Source organism: Mastigoproctus giganteus, chromosome 11, assembly GCF_048544385.1.
Source record: "Mastigoproctus giganteus isolate SK-2022 chromosome 11, ASM4854438v1, whole genome shotgun sequence".
NCBI classification, from domain to species: domain Eukaryota; kingdom Metazoa; phylum Arthropoda; class Arachnida; order Uropygi; family Thelyphonidae; genus Mastigoproctus; species Mastigoproctus giganteus.
Genome location: NC_143585.1, coordinates 151678136 through 151694917, shown reverse-complemented (window position 1 = coordinate 151694917; position 16782 = coordinate 151678136). Strand labels below are relative to the sequence as shown.

The window sequence follows — 16782 nt, the reverse complement described above, 5'->3', positions numbered from 1 at the left end:
GTGAAAGTACAAAAAATCCACTGCATTTTTTGTACCTTCCTAAATATAATCAGAGGTTTACTTAGTATTACTTTTTAATTTTTATTTTTTGTTGTTTTCATGTTATAGCATGGGTTCTACATCACCATGTTTATTCTACTTTTATGCACTCTTGCTAGTGTGGAAACTTTGTAGGTTCTTACCGATGCTACAAAGTTTAGAATTGTTTGTTTCTACTTCAAGGTATTTGTGGAACTCTGCCATGTGACCTTGGCAAAGTAATCTATCCATGTATAGCAATGGTTCTAATGGTCTTAGAACAGGTATTTTTCAATGATCCATTTGAAAGATTTGTCATAAGTTTTTAATAATAATGAATGAGTTATCATTCAAACACAGAAGGCACACATACCACAGCATTAACATCATGTGTAATGGATTTCACACACCAAATTTGATATAAATTTTGAATAAATTTGAAAATTGAAGTGAATAATAGTAGCTCATACATATATATATATATATATATATATATATATATATATATATATCCAATATGTTAAATTAAATAAAATTAACATAAAAATAACCCAAATAAACAATCAAACAAAAAGAAAGAATAGATATGAATAGTAGCCCATAAGCCCTTGTATAATTTCGAACTTTAAATCCAATTAAAACTATACAAAATTTAGACTAATGCCAATATTTATTAATTTAGCGGTACCCCCCAGAGGTACCAGTTCCGAAAAACGTGAAATATCACCAAAAGAGGGTTAAAGGAACTACCAGTCGATAACAAAATCAAAATAAGTCTATTTTATTTTAATTTATTTTGATTTTGTTATCGACTGGTAGTTCCTTTAACCCTCTTTTGGTGATATTTCACGTCTTTCGGAACTGGTACCTCTGGGGGGTACCGCTAAATTAATAAATATATTGGCATTAGTCTAAATTTTGTATAGTTTTAATTGGATTTAAAGTTCGAAATTATACAAGGGTTTATGGGCTACTATTTATATCTATTCTTTCTTTTTGTTCGATTGTTTATTTGGGTTATTTTTATGTTAATTTTCGCTCTACAGTTTTTGCCATACTACTGGCTTATGTTTTATTTTATTTAATTTAACATATTGGATGTGTTTCAGCTTCATATGGAGGAATTGCATGTCGCTGCCTCTAATGAATGCTTAATTATTTATTTTATTATAATTTAACTTTATTTAATTAATATAATTCAATGATAGTATATATATATATATATATATATATATCCGATAATTCAAAATAAAACATAAGCCAGTAGTATGGCAAAAAAATGTGGAGCGAAAAATTAACATAAAAATAACGTAAAATAAAATAAACCAAACAGGGAGGGGGAAGTAAAGGTAATAAGACATAAACAGTAGCCGATAGTCCCCTATATAATTTAATGCAGCGATTCCATGACCATTATTGGCCTCATGGTCCTCTGTCGATATGGGGCGTAATGGTCAGTCTATTATTTTGACATTTTGTTTTTCTCTTAGTAGTTCTTTTAACCCCTTTTTTGGTTCACGTTTTTCGGAACTGGTACCTTCGAGGGGGGTACTGCTAAATCATATTATAATTGGCATTATTTTAAATTTTATATCAGTTTCATTAAAAGTGTTAAATTATATTGGATTTAAAAGTGTTAAATTATACAGGGTGTTTCAGTTAAACGTTTCAGAACTTCTAAGAGGGGTAGGGTACATCCTGACAACTCGAAATCATATAGCAATGTGGGGTCGGAAATGCTTTCCTAAAGCGGTGTTGTACACAGAAGTCGTCGTGCGACGTCGTGCAGCACAGATTCGATTTTCGGTCAATGTATGGGCCGGTATTATGGGAGATCACCTCATCGGACCTTACCTGTTACCGTGTCGTCTAACCGGACCTATCTACTTGATCTTTCTGCAGCAAGTATTGCCACAACTTTTGAGAGATGAACAGATTTCTGCATCGACGCAACAGACAATGTGGTTCCAACACGATGGAGCCCCTGCCCATTATAAGGGAGATGTTCGTAACTACCTGGATGTCACATTTGGTCAACAGTGGATCGGACGTGGTAGTCCCGTGCGTTGGCCTGCTCGGTCACCCGACCTATCATGTCTTGATTTTTATTTCTGGGGTCATATGAAATCGCTAGTTTATGACACCCCTGTTGACAATGCTGAGGAGCTGGTTGCAAGAAACGCAGTAGCTGCCGAAGAAATTCGAAATTCGCCTGGAGTATTCCAGAATGTTCGGATGTCCATTCGTCGGAGATGTGAGGCGTGCATTGTAGCCCGTGGAAGAAACTTCGAACACTTACTTTAATCCATGTACCTTTTGCTTCTTTTCATGTATTATTAAAACGATTTCTCACTTACGGTCTCTTTTCTTTATGGTGCTTCTGTGTAAAACACCGCTTCAGGAAAGCATTTCCGACCCCACATTGCTATATGATTTCGAGTTGTCAGGATGTACCCTACCCCTCTTAGAAGTTCTGAAACGTTTAACTGAAACACCCTGTATAGGGACTATCGGCTACTGTTTATGTCTTATTACCTTTACTTCCCCCTCCCTGTTTGGATTTTTTTTTATGTTAATTTTTCGCTCTACATTTTTTGCCATACTACTGGCTTATGTTTTATTTTGAATTATCGGATATATCTGGGCTTCATGTGGAGGATGTGCATTTTGCTGCCTCTAATGATAGCTTGATTTTTATTTATTTATTTTCTTATTTTATGTTAAACTTTTAAGCCATTATTTAAATAGTGTAGAAAGTGAGGAAGAGAATGGGTAATGAGCTAACAAAACAGGAATCGAAACTATGGAGAACCTGGAAGGTATGTGAAGAATAAAAAGTACTTAATGCTGAAGATCCCATGATTTCAACATCTTCATCAAGGGTAATTCCGTTAAAAGCACAGGAAAGACAGCAAAAAGTAAAGGCCTCTGTTTCTGAAATGAAATATACGTAGCACATGGTGGAAAGAAGCCATATTGATTTTTGAATTTAGCAGAAGCGGAAGTAGTGGGTAAGAGAAAAGCATACGTATATTTCATTTGCTGACCTGACAGAGGCAGAAAAAAAGAAACGGAAAAAGGACTATATACAGTTTTTATATACTTATTAGTATATAAAAAGTTAATTTTTAATTAAGCATAAATATATGTGCATGTTTGAAATTTGCATGGTTAATGGTTTTTTAAACTGGAAAATGGAAGAGACTAATCATCTTTATATATTATGCCTATAGCTTTTATTAATTTTCAACAAGGTAATATATTTTTTAAAAAGTTGTAAAAAAACACAGCATTTCTTAACTATTTAATTTTTTGTATTAAAGAAAGTATAGCAATCCATTAAGAAAAGTTGAAATATTAATAATTAAGATTTTTGAATTAAAGCAGAATTCAAAAAAAATCCAAAAAGTTTTTCCAGAAATTGAAATAAAATTTTGGCACTTGTCAGTTTTTGTGCCATTGGCTTTGCAGGGTTAAACAGTCATTGATTCATTAAATTGCACCTAACTCAACTTATTTCTACACAATTTTTTTTTTTTTTTTTTTTATGTAATCCCCAAACACGAGAGGTATTAGAACCTATAGTACTTAGTACCGTGCTTGGGTTGGAGGTTGAGAAGACGAAAGAAGATAATTGTTACTATTAGACGTGAACTTCTGTAGACTGTAATTTTCGGGAAATATGTATGAAGGAAGGTTGTTCCAGAAAATGGCAGTTGAATGAATAAACAAGGAAGATGAAAAGTTGGTTCTGTGAGTTTGAAGTTGGATAGTAAATGGATGTTGGTGGCATGTGTTCGGACTGTTTTGAAAGAGAGCGGGAATCATAGAAGCCAATTCAGAAGAACAGTGCCCATGGAAGTATCTGTAGAAGAGGCATGCAGCAGAAACAGTACATCTATGAGACAGTGAGAGGAGAGACTCTGTTAGAGGTGAATCATTAATTAACCTAACTGCCCTCTTCTGAATGGAATCAAGAAGCCTCAAAGAGGTTTTGGGGGCACCACCCCTGATGTGGAACAATATTCCATGGCAGGGGCGGATTTGCGATTTATACAGAGTGAGCAGCTGTTTGGGAGAAAAGTAACGCCGAGAGCGAAAGAGAAAACCAAGTTTTTTAGATGCAGAGGAAGCAATATTTGTAATGTGCTTGTGCCACGAGAGATTAGAAGTCAGGGTAATCCCCAAAAGAGGTATATCATTTTGCCTAGAAATCGGAGTGTCACTAAAGATAAGCATAGGAGCAGAAGAATCCTTTTTTGCGAGATATAAGACAAGACTGAGTTTTAGAAGGGTTGAAATCAAAGAAGTTGTCCTTGCCCCACTGTAGAATTACCTGAAGATCAGCATTTAAGGAAGTGGTAGCAGATTTTCGAGAAGTTGAAGTTGATTGAGCAGAGCAAGGTTTCTCAAAATGGAAAGTGGAATGCAATGTGCTATCATTGGCAAAACTATGGATAGGATTTCCAGTCAATGGAAGAAGGTCATTAATATACAAGAGGAAAGGAGTGGGGGAAAGAACTGAACCTTGGGGGACACCACCATTAGTGGAGAAGTTAGAAGACAGAGAGCCATCTACCATCACCCTCAGTGGGCGATCAGAGAGAAAACTGGATAACCAATTACAAAAAACAGTTGGCAAACCATAAGATGGAAGCTTGTTTAGAAGAGCTTTCTGCCAAACACGATCGAAAGCCTTTGAGATGTCAAGAGCAACTACTTGTGTTTCACTGAACCTTTCCATTGAATTAGTCCATAAATGGGTTACATAAGCCAGAATATCACCAGTGGATCGACACTGACGGAACACATACTGTGTTTCGTCTGATCAACGATCAGACGAAAGGTTTCTAGGTAGTTTAAGAGTTGGCGGTTAATCGATTTCTCCATTACTTTAGAAAGAGTAGAAGTAATTGCAATGGGACGATAATTGGATGGGAGGGATTTGTCACCCTTTTTAGGAACTGGCTGGATATGAACAAATTTCCAAGCAGAAGGAAAAACAACTTTGGAATAAGAAAGTGAAAAAAAAGGTGGCAAAGAATAGGAGTAAGTTCAGGAGCACAGGTTTTGAAAACAAGTAGAGTTGTGGACCCTCAAAATTTCATTGCAAAGTTTCATTTGTTATCTGCTCCATTTCTCTACCCATCTTATCCATTCATTCTTCCAAAGACCCATTACAATCAAGCAGTACTATCTTTTGAATGTGTGCTTCTAATTGCACACTTTTGAACTTAATACCAAACATCTAAAAACTATCCATTCTAAACTTTCCCTCATTGTTGTTGTTTCAAGACAACTACATTTTTCATTTGGCAAAAAGAAAGTTTCCCAATTTCTGCATTAACAGATCCATGAGTATCCTCTAAATACCCCAAACAATTTCCTACAGCCAATCATAATGATTTTTATTCATATTCCTGCAAGGCACATGCTTATTTATCTGAATGTTATTTGCATTTTCCTATTAGTGGTTACTGTAGTCCATCTAGTGTGGGTGTGTATACATACATATATATATATATATATATATATAAATAATTAAATTATCAGATTCTATTAATACACAAGAAAAATGAAGTGGTGCCCTAATATATTATTTTCATCTATAAAATAGTTTATCAGAAAATCCAAGTGACTTTGTATGTTAAATGCTTTGCCTTCAGTTCACTGCAGTGAAGATAAGCTGGTCAATTACGGTGTAATCCTCTGAGAGAATTATACCCATAATATCTTTCTCTAAACACAAAATAATTGAACAAAACAATGCCATAAGTATACTGCTCTTTGTAGACTAATGTTATTAATGGAGTCCCTCAGGGTTCAGTGTTAGGCCCTTTGTTGTTTTCTGTATTTATCAATGATATTGATGAAGGTATATCAGGCTTAATGTCCAAGTTTGCTGACAATACGAAGGTTGGCAGGGTTGTTAATGACGGAAATGACAGTATGCTACTGCAACAGGATCTAGAAAAGCTGGGCAGATTGGCTGAAAGGTGGCAACTGAAGTTTAACATTGACAAATGCAAAGTACTGCATATGGGTGGCAGTAACCCTAGATTAACATACCACCTACTCAGGGTAGTGGAGAATGAAAAAGACCTATGGGTAATTGTGCAGTCAGATATGAAGTTTTCTGAGCAGTGCAGACAGGCTTCCAGGAGAGCTCATGGGGTTTTGCCAATGATAAACAGGAATTTTGGTAGCAGGGATAAGGTGGTGATTATCCCTTTGTATAAGATGATAGTCGGGCCACACCTTGAGTACTGCATACAGGTGTGGAGGCCTCATTTTAGGAAGGATGTAGAGCTGCTGGAATGAGTACGGAGAATGGTAATGAGGTTGGTGAGGGGAACAAATGGTTCTTAACAAGAAAGGCTTAAGTACTGCAAATTGCAGCATCTGGAGATTAGGCACCTGCAAGCTGATTTGATTGAGGTGCTTAAGGACTTGAATAGTTTGAGCAAGCTCAGTGCTGATGGGGTTCTTCCTCTTGCTCAGATTATGCACCTTAGGGGGCATAAATTCGAATTGAGGAAAGACAGATGGAGAATAGATGTGTGGAAACTTTGCCTTTAGCCAGCAAGTGGGTGATTGTTGAACAAACTGCTATCTGTCATTGTGGAAGTTGATAGCTTAAATAAATTCAAGGAAGAACTAGACAAACGTTTGAAGCAAATGGATGGGTGAAATGGAAATTTTTTTTGTGCTGATGCTGTATAAGCGTGCTTTCTTGCATCATTTGCCTATGCTAATGTGCAGGTCTCCTTACGCACATTTCCAAAGACACCTTGAGTTGGATCATCTTGCAGTCCGCCAAGCCTTTTTCAGTTTCAGAGGGAGTTTCCTGTAAACCAGGAGATTTAGCATGGTAAATCTTGTAGATTATGATTCTAGGAATTCCCATCGTCACTGCCTGGACTGGTCTTCATGATGACCCTCATAAGAACTGCCATTTCCACTTTTGTGCATTTCGTACAAACACACACCAAACCTGTTGGTCAGGTATGTTTATGTGATCTTGACATTTTACCATGGCTGGAATAATTTAAAAAAGTTTCCATCCCTTATTAACAACATCTACTGTGACATTCCTTTGACTTTTGATTTGGATCAAAACAACAGATTACCCATCTTTGACATAGTTCTCGTCAGAGAGAGAGGAGGGGTCCCCTCCTGCACAATGATTTACAGAAATCCCACTGGTTTTTGCATATTCCCCCCCTCCCCGACAAGCATCACAACCATGTTCGTTAAAATCTGATCTTGAATTTTATTAGTCCCCAGAATTTGACTGAGTAGAAGCATTCTTCTCCTCAATGAGCATCCCCCGTGAGTTCACCAGTTCATCATTAAGAAATGCTACCAACAGCATAATAACAACCCCCCCCCCCCTTTCAGTAAGGCTGCAAAGATCATGCCATTTAACCTTTCCTTACTATCAGGGGTTGGGATCTGTCATCAAAATTGCCTAACAGCAAAGGTATATAAAGCTACATTTCAGAGGTAATTTCAAGTTCATTATATGCTGAGACCCATGGTTCTGGATTGTTTCTACCAAGTTGACTGCCAGTGCAAGATGTGCTGCATCAGGCAGTTGTATTGCAGACTGGATGCCTGCTTAGCTGAACATCCTAGAACATTGTGACATTACACAGCATATGTGGGATCCATAGCTTTAATCTCAAGAGTTCAAGATTTTGTAAGTTTTACACTGATTGTTCCTGGAAGCCTAGGCCATCCAGCATAAACCAGTTGCCAGTATCAACACAAGCATCAGCAGATACACTGTTCTCCACTCTTTGGATTCCTTTTCCCCCACCTAGGCTGCCATCCCAGAAGGTGCCTCAGGCCTAGAGCTCTACATGAGAGTCACCTACCACCTAGTACTGCCTGGTAACATAGAGGGTCGGCATTCCTCCATGTGGTGTGGGCGCCACACCCCGACCCCTGCTTACGTTGGTTCACACCTGGGTGGTCACTCACCATGTACTTGTGCATGGAGGTTATACCCAGGATTACTAACAGTCCCACCATCGTGAAGGTGCAAGCAGAGGATTTGGCTGTCACAGACCGCCCGGACTTCGCCGACCTTGGGTCCACTTGACTTAAGTGTCACCCGAATATCAGTTCCATCAGCGTTTTAGACTCCCAGGTAGCAATACAGCTTGTCTGGCATATCTGAGAGAATGTCTATGACAACCTCAAGGACCTTGTTAACAATTAGCTTGTTATCCCACATCTACAAGTTGTTCACAAGGGTCATTACTAACAGATTAGAAAGAATACTTGAGTATCAACTGAAAGAGCAAGCTGGCTTTATCACGGTATTCTCAACTATGGATCACCTTCATGTAATGGCACAGCTAATGGAGAAAGCAAATGAATACAAAACACTATTATGCCTGGCATTTGTGGATTATGAAATGGCATTTGACTCCATACAGCATAAGGCAATGTTTCGGGCACTAGAAAGACTAGGCATAGATACCCCATATATTATGATTTTTAATAAAATATATGAGAACGCTATCTCCTTTATTAGACTAGACAAAGACAATAGCAAATTTAAAATTCAGAAAGGAGTTCGACAAGGGGAGACAATATCTACGAAGCTGTTTACTGCTGCCCTTGAGGAAGCTTTCAGAAGATTAGACTGGTTGCAGAAAGTAGTCAATGTGAATGGAGAGTACCTAAACCATTTATAATTTGCAGGTGACATTGTGGTCATAAGCCCCGATCCCAAAGAATTAGAGGAAAATCTTAATCAGTTATGCAGAGTTAGTAAAGATTTTGGATTAAAGATGAATATGGCTAAAACAAAAGTAATGATGAACAAGTATGCCATAGAAAGTGGTATAATGATTGAAGGAGCAGTAATTGAAAAGGTGGATTCATATACTTATCTGGGACAAGTCATTGGCTGTAATAATGATAAATGGTTGGAGGTCAAGAGAAGAATAAATTTTGGATTGATAGCATTCAGGAAATATGGTCACGTACTAAGGAGCAATATCCCAATTTGTCTGAAACGTAAAATAATGAACCAATGTATACTCCCCACCATGACTTATGGAAGTGAAACTTGGGCAGCACCTAAAGAATGGAAGAGAAGCTGAGAACGATATAGTGAAGAATGGAATGAATTATATTAGATAAGAAGAGAAACACATGGATTAGGCAGCAAACTCAAGTAAACGACATTCTTATCAAAACTAAAGAACTAAAATGGTCTTGGGCAGGACACATAGCTCGAAGATATGATGACAGATGGACTAAGAAAATAACAGAATGGTACCCAAGAGGAGCTAGAAGAAAACCTGGAAGACAATGATGGAGATGAACAGATGAAATTCATGAGTTTTTGGGTAGTAAATGGATGGCCATTGCACAAAACAGAAGGAACTGGAAAGTTGCTGGAGAGGCCTAAACCTGCAGTGGATTGAAAATGGCTGATGATGATAACGGCAAATTAGAAAACCATTAATATTTAAGTTTTATGTTTTTCAACAAAACCTTAAAAAAAACTAGCACAAAGTGGCTTGCATTACTGTCTTGGAATTCATTTGCAGAAGGGTTAAGCCAGGAATATCTCAGGATTGAAATACATTTCTCTTGAAATTATGTATAATTTTACCTCCAGGATTCTGTTTAATGAACGACATTAAGCCACTTGAACTAGTATAGAAGTTTCCTGTGATATTCTTCTGATTGATAGCTTTATAATGTGACAGTATGATTGAAATAGCTGCTGAAATTGAATGTTTTCCAATTACTTCATCCTTTAAACAGCTGTTAATCAGTAATCTACTTGTTTGTACTTTACTTTCATGCATTGTTTCTCCTTTTTTTTTTTGCATTAAACCTGCCTTTTTGAAATAACTATTAAAATAAAAATTTTGATACAGGCAATTCTCGTATAACATGGTAGTTATGTTTGTATAAAATCTTCTGTAGTGCAAAACCCTGTTATACGGGACTAAGAACCAGTCCAAAAAAGGGGGTTGCATTCCAAAAGCTAACAAAAAAATACGCCATTTTTTTTTTTTTTTTTTTGTAACTATCAGAAACTTAATTTTTATTAAAAATAGTAATAACTGAACAAATGCCCCACAAACTGTGATACGTATATGTCAGATAATGTACATTCGTTTAATTTTCTTCTTCCTCATCACTGCTAAGCACAACCAAATGAGAACGTTTTCTCTGTTGCAGAATATCTTCACCTTCTGAACTTCCTTCTGCAGCATCTAGATTTTGTGTATCTTCTGCTCTCTCTCTAAAAAATCAGTAATCTGGTTTGGTTGCTTTTGCTTGATAGATCTGTAAATTTAATGGTATGGAGCTAAGCATTTTTGAAGCTCCCTTTTGAACTTTGCCTTTCAAGTGAAGGATCTGCATCCAAAAAATAAAATTCTAATTGCTCGGCTAAGTTTATGCCTTCCTGTATGCTTTTTAATTTAAAATTTCGAACTTCAGAATTTTTATCTGTGCTATCATCCTCTGAATTGATTTGGTTTTCCTCCAATATATATCTATGTGTTGTTTTTTTTTTTTTTTTTCTCCTCTTTTTTTCTTTCTTCTCTCTTTTTTTTTTAATATTTTTATTTTTTTTATTATTATTATTATTATTATTTTATTATTTTTTTTTTTTCTTGAATTTTTTGTATTTATTTCTTATTTATATTTGCTGGTACCCTGGATTTGGGCTGCCCGAGAGACAGGATTTTATTATCTAGTTTTTATTATTTACTTACATCTTTTTTTTTATTTTTTATAATTTTATACACACACACACACACACACACACTGGATTATTCTGGTTATTTGGGCCACTGGTTAATCGGGGCATCTGTTTATTTGGGACAAATCTTAAAAACCAGAACCCAGTCGAGAAAATAGCCAGGGTTTACTTCGCTTAATTGGGACAAAATGCCTTTTAATCGGGGCGGGAGACCACAGCACTGGAGATTACCCTACGATTGTCTCCGACCGTACCATGTAGTTTGGTCGGATTTCTGGAGGTCACAACCATAAAACAATAAAAACAATTAGCAGTCACCTGTTTATTGGGCTTTTCTGTTAGTGCAATCTATCATAAACAGATAGTAAACTCGATCTTATTGAATTTGCGATGATACTGACAGCTGAAATTCTGCGGGTTATTATGGTAAAATGTGTTTACACTTCCATGGAATCTTCAATCATATAAAAAAATAATTTTCAGAATCTTCTCTTCATTCCTATTTTTAAAGTTTTGTAACTCGTTACTCCATTCCCACTTTCACGTATTGTTACTTGCGATTTGTGTGTGCCGTGTTTTTTGTTATTGATTGCTTATCTTTTTACTGTTTTAAATTTTAACCCCCACCCACAAATGTCAGTGAACAGAAATGTCAACTAGTTTAGTTAGTATGCACATATTACAGTATGTATTAATTATTCCAATTATCACGTATATTCTTCCGAATTTCACGTATCACTTAATTTTTTAATTGGTAAGGTAATAAAGGTAAATTTGTGCTTAATATATCTTTACTTTTATAGCCTGTGGATAATATTCCTCCTATTTTTGCTAATTAGACACTATTTAATAGAATTAAAATTGAATTCACAAATGTCACAATGACCGGCGCTTACTGCACATTGTATAGTGAATGGTACTTTACTATGGTGAGTTCGTCGTAACGTGATTTGATTGTACAGTGAACTAATTGTAAAGGGGACAGGGGTACATTGTATTTTTAACTATTTACGTGGAACTTTGGATAATTGGGGCAGCCGCTTAATCGGGCCAAAATGCAGTAGTCCTGATGTGTCCCAAATAACCGGAATCAACTGTATATATATATATATATTTTTTTTTTTGCTCTGATATTAGGACAGTAAGAGTTGGTAAACTAGAGGGTTTAGAGGGCGGCCGCGATACATGCCTAGTTATGGCCTACCTCCCCATGGTGTAGACGGACACTGGGCAGGCCTTCCAGGTGATCGCCTGCCTGGTGACAAAATGGCCAGAAACAACTAAACAACACATACACTGCATGAACATAATATTACACACGTTTCTGGCCTTTTACAGTGCTTTCTGTAATCATCACAGTGTACAAAAGCAGAGATGAACTGACGTTCAGGTGCCATCCTACATAAGATACTATGCATGGTTTACCTACAATGCCAATTCCACCAAATTAACTTTGCCACCTATTTTTTCTACCAGTAATTCTTGAACGTCTTCAGTAGTCTTATCATCAAAACCGACTTAGCAAGTTGTACTATCGCACTGGTTCCGTTTTCTGCTGGTTCGACCATATTTCCTGAATGACCTGACTCTGGCCATACATTTTTCCAACACTCAGTTAATATTGATGGTTGGTTTTACTTTGAACAATAAAGCTATGATTCTGATACAGTCCACAATTGAAAAATGTTTCCATGCTTCCATCGCTTCAATAAATTTGGAATTAATTTTTTCCAAAATCCATTGTAATGATTTTCTGATGTAATGAGTTTTAAAGGTAAATTAAAGAAGTTATATTAGGTTGTAGGAACATTACTTCGATGACTTTGGATGACTTAAATCTTTTGGATGGCTTGCAGCATTATCCAGTAGTGATAAAACTTTGAAATCTAGTTTTTTCACAAGTTCAATTGCACAGAACCTAACACGGGGATCTCCAAACAAAATTTCAGTTTCTCTTTTTTTCCGCATAATGACTTGCGAGCCAAAAGCGGGGATTCACAAAAGAGAATGGAAACATTGAAAAATTATATTCAACATAATAGCAGGGTTTTCCCCACTCAAGAGCTCAAAAATGCCATGTTATGTGAGGTTTGCCGTAATTCTCTAATGTGTTAGAGTGAAGCCATGTTGTAGAAGTACTGTGTTATATGGGGCTTGCCTGTACTAGATGTTGATTTGGTAGTAAATTTTTGTATTTTTGCATCAGTTGTTCCAATTGCCATGGATCAAAAAAGTCAATCTGAATGGGTTTTCAGAATATTAACCTTGAAATTTGTTAAAAGTGGAAAAAATAATTCTGATAGAAGTGCAGTAGAGTATAAGTGCTGTTTGGAAATTTCATTAAAAGTAGTGATGATTAGTGCTACTCCTTAACCTGTCGGTGATGGCACCCAAAAACAGTGGTGGGTCACACTTTTTTTTATGGAAGTTGTTTTGGGTTTTTTGAATTTTGCTTAAATGTCAGTATTTCAACCTTTTTGTAATGGATTACATTATTTAATGTATTAGATAGTATGAATCAGAGCTGTAATGCTCAATATGTTTTGCGTTGATATTAATATTTGTAAAATAATAAGAGGAGTATACCTCAATATAGTACGTAGAACACTTCCGTATGATACTCTCCAGAAATTAAAACGAATGCAAGTTTGTTGATTTTTTCGTTTTAATTTCTGGAGAGTATCATATGGAAGTGTTCTACTTACTATATTGAGGTATACTCCTCTTATTACTTTACAAATATTACAATTATTTAATGTGTGTACTTTTAAGTTTAATAAAAAATATTTTTAGGCAAAATAGAAACATTAGTCTTCATTCTTTCAATAAAGATGTTTATTGTCTATAGATGTTTATTGAACTAGTGGGCGAAGAAAAACAAGTAGCCTAAAGCTATAAACAAACAGTGTCAGCACTTGTTCGGTACCACAGCACTCTTTAAGCAAAAAGCCAATAGTTGCAAAGATGGTTGCAGGTCACTTGACAGTTTCTGTATGAAAACTAAAAAAAATGACTTCAGAAACTATTGCATTAAAAGTCTGACTATATTTAGGAAGGTAGAAAAAATTTCAGATTTTTAATTATTGATTAACACATTCGCTGCCGAAACATAAATATGAATCAAAACGAACAAATGTAAATGCTACGCGCTAATGCAGATATATGTCCATTAAATTTCAGTCAATAAATGAGTGCTGTAAAAGGAAAAGCACAATGAAATGAACAAATGCTCGATATTGGCACACTGATTGAACCACAGTTTATTTGTATTTGTATTATGGCTGGGATTTTGCTTAGCATTAATTTGTGCAGAAAGTGCTATAAAAGCTGTTTATATGGTTCACAATTTCATTTGTTCTTTGCTTATGTTGAAAATAATTTTGTCTAGTTTAGTATTTCCACAAGAAGAAAAAAAGGTTAATTATTTGAAGACTATGCTTGCTGAATTTTAATTCTTTAGTTTATAAAAAACAAAACATCATCCTTAGTATCTACTGATAAAATTTTGTGTAAAAAGTGTTTTCCTATAAAATTTTACCTAAAGGATTGTTATAATAGACCCACTGACTGGGATATTAGGATGGAAAAGGAACAGAGATGGACAGTAGGTTGAAACTATTGACATTGAATCTGCTCTTTATAATATATCATCTGATACTGAAATAGAATTCTATTCAAGTGATGCTGATTCTGAATCTCTTTCATATGCATCATCTCTTGATGTTAGCATGCTACAAACAACAGATGCCATTGTTACTTGGAGTGACGATTCTTCACAGATGAAATCCTTTCCATTTACTAAAGAGTGCCTGCTTGTTCCGTCGCCTCAGAGAAATAATCCAGTTGAAGAGTGATATCAAATCAGAATTTAGAAAAAATATATGTTATGCTAAAGGCACATAGAAGGGATCCTTCCAAATATGAGTGGCAGCGAGCATGTTAACGGATCATGCGGGAATGTTATTTTCAATGGTCACGTCAGGTGACGTACCACTATTTCCGAGTTAAGTGGTCCAAGCATTGTACGTTGGTGATAATACGGTATGTGTGTAATTTTCAGCGTGGGTACCAGGCTTTTCTCATAATTTATTTTGCAAATTATAGATTTATATCTGTAATTTGATTTCATAATATTTCTAAATCCAACATGATGGCCAGTGGCACACAAGATTTGCTATTTCTTCTGTAAGTCAATATTTTTATGTACCCCCGGATTTTTAATATCGACACTGCATAATATGTATAAATAAGTTAATGCAAATGTTTGGAATCAACAAGAATTTAATTTGTTGAATTTGATAACTGCTATGGGAAGTAAAAAGTCAGAATATTGGTAACACAAGGGTAGATGTACTATGTAGTATGAAACATGTAGTAGGAAGTAAAAAGTCAGAATATTGGTAACACAAGGTTGCATGTACTCTCAAACATTTGAGAGTTTAAAATACATGCTCATATTGAGATAAAAGCTTTTCTCAGTTGTAATGAAATCAAATCAGTTCAAAATATTTAACAGAAGAAATGTGTCAGAAAGATTAAATGAACAAAAAATCATCAGTCCATAACTTAAAACAAAGTGAAAACTAAATGAAATTAATGAATCAAATTCATATAAAAAAGTGATATCTATCCTGAAGATAAAATTTTACCCTTTAAACCTTCTCATTTTATAGATTAAAACCAGAGAAATAAAGTCAACGAAACATTTCAAAGTTGACCTTGTACTCATCATAAACTGAAGATACAATTCAATTGGATAGTGGCAGTTTTATTTAGGTTTTACTTTGTTTTAAGCAGTGTCTTGACTTAGTTCATTATGCTTTCTGATATATTAAATATTTTAATATGAGAAACATATCAGATAATTTGGTTTCTACATGTTAGTATGAGCATGGTCTTGGACAGGAGGGATTTTCCACACTAGTTAGATTCCTGATAATGCTATTTCGTATCAAGTCAGAAGGCATTGACTCTGATAACAAAGAGAACTTAGTTTCTCTAAGGAATTTCATAGCACAGGATCCCAATTTTTACATATCATTTCATTCTGTAGTACCAAACAACCCATTAGGGAACTGATGTTTTTAAAAAAAAAAAAAAAGAGTCTTGTATACTTCTCACCACCTTTATCTTATATTTTATGATTTCACAAAATACAAGATATATGAAACCATATTTGAATAATACACAGTATTTAGTTGAATATAGATTTCTTATAATTTCTGTCTAGTTGAAGCAAGTAGCAAGAATACTCCAGATGTTTTGCACACTATCCATTCTCAGCTCAAGGACCTCGATAATAATGCTACTTCATTGGGACAAGAATTGAAAAAAATTACAAATGATATCCTTTCTATATCTACTGAGGTAAGCAGATTTAAAAATTAGGTCATTCTTGCAAATGATTTTAAATTTTATTAATTTATTTGTCTAGTGCAGTGGTCTCCAACCTTTTGTGCCTACAGGCACATTTGAGAGTTTGAGAAAGTAACGGGCACCAACCACTGAATTTGGAGCAAAACATAGCACAATGAGTGCAGAGAACTCCAAATATAGTAAATCATGAAGTGCAGGAGGAAAACAGCAACATCACAAGTAGTGTATCCCACATTCCACACAGGTACACTGTGCTCTTGCACGTGTACTAGCGGCCTTCGTGCCGACCGGGCTAGCCGGGTGGGTAAAGTTCTTGCCTGGCAACCCAGAGGTGGTCGTGGGTTCGAATCCAGTCTCGGGCTTGGATCAAAGTACTGCAAAAACCTTGGGAGGTGCATTTTGGCCACAGAAGCCGATGCGGTAACAACTACCAAACAAAAAACAAATAAACAAAAAAAAAGCGGCCTTCGTTATTCATTATAACTTCTTCCCGTGGGCACTTAAAGCCTCAGCAGGTGTCATGGTTCCAGTGGGTACTGCATTGGGGAACACTAGCCCTGTGGGTAACCTTGTGTACTGAATATGCATGCATGCATAAAATAAATAAATTAATTAAATTTTAAAATCTGTTAGAATTACATCAC

At 35.6% G+C, this 16782-nt stretch overlaps 1 protein-coding gene across 2 annotated transcripts in view; it reads left to right on the top strand.

Annotated features, from left to right (window-relative positions):
* LOC150078517 (uncharacterized) overlaps window positions 1–16782 on the top strand; it is a 257309-nt gene that overhangs the window by 89558 nt on the left and 150969 nt on the right. For both annotated transcript variants that reach the window (XM_090384324.1, XM_090384325.1), the window contains exon 3: window positions 15993–16129. In XM_090384324.1, coding sequence (XP_090240450.1) covers window positions 15993–16129 — 137 coding nt within the window. The remainder of the gene's footprint in view (window positions 1–15992; window positions 16130–16782) is intronic.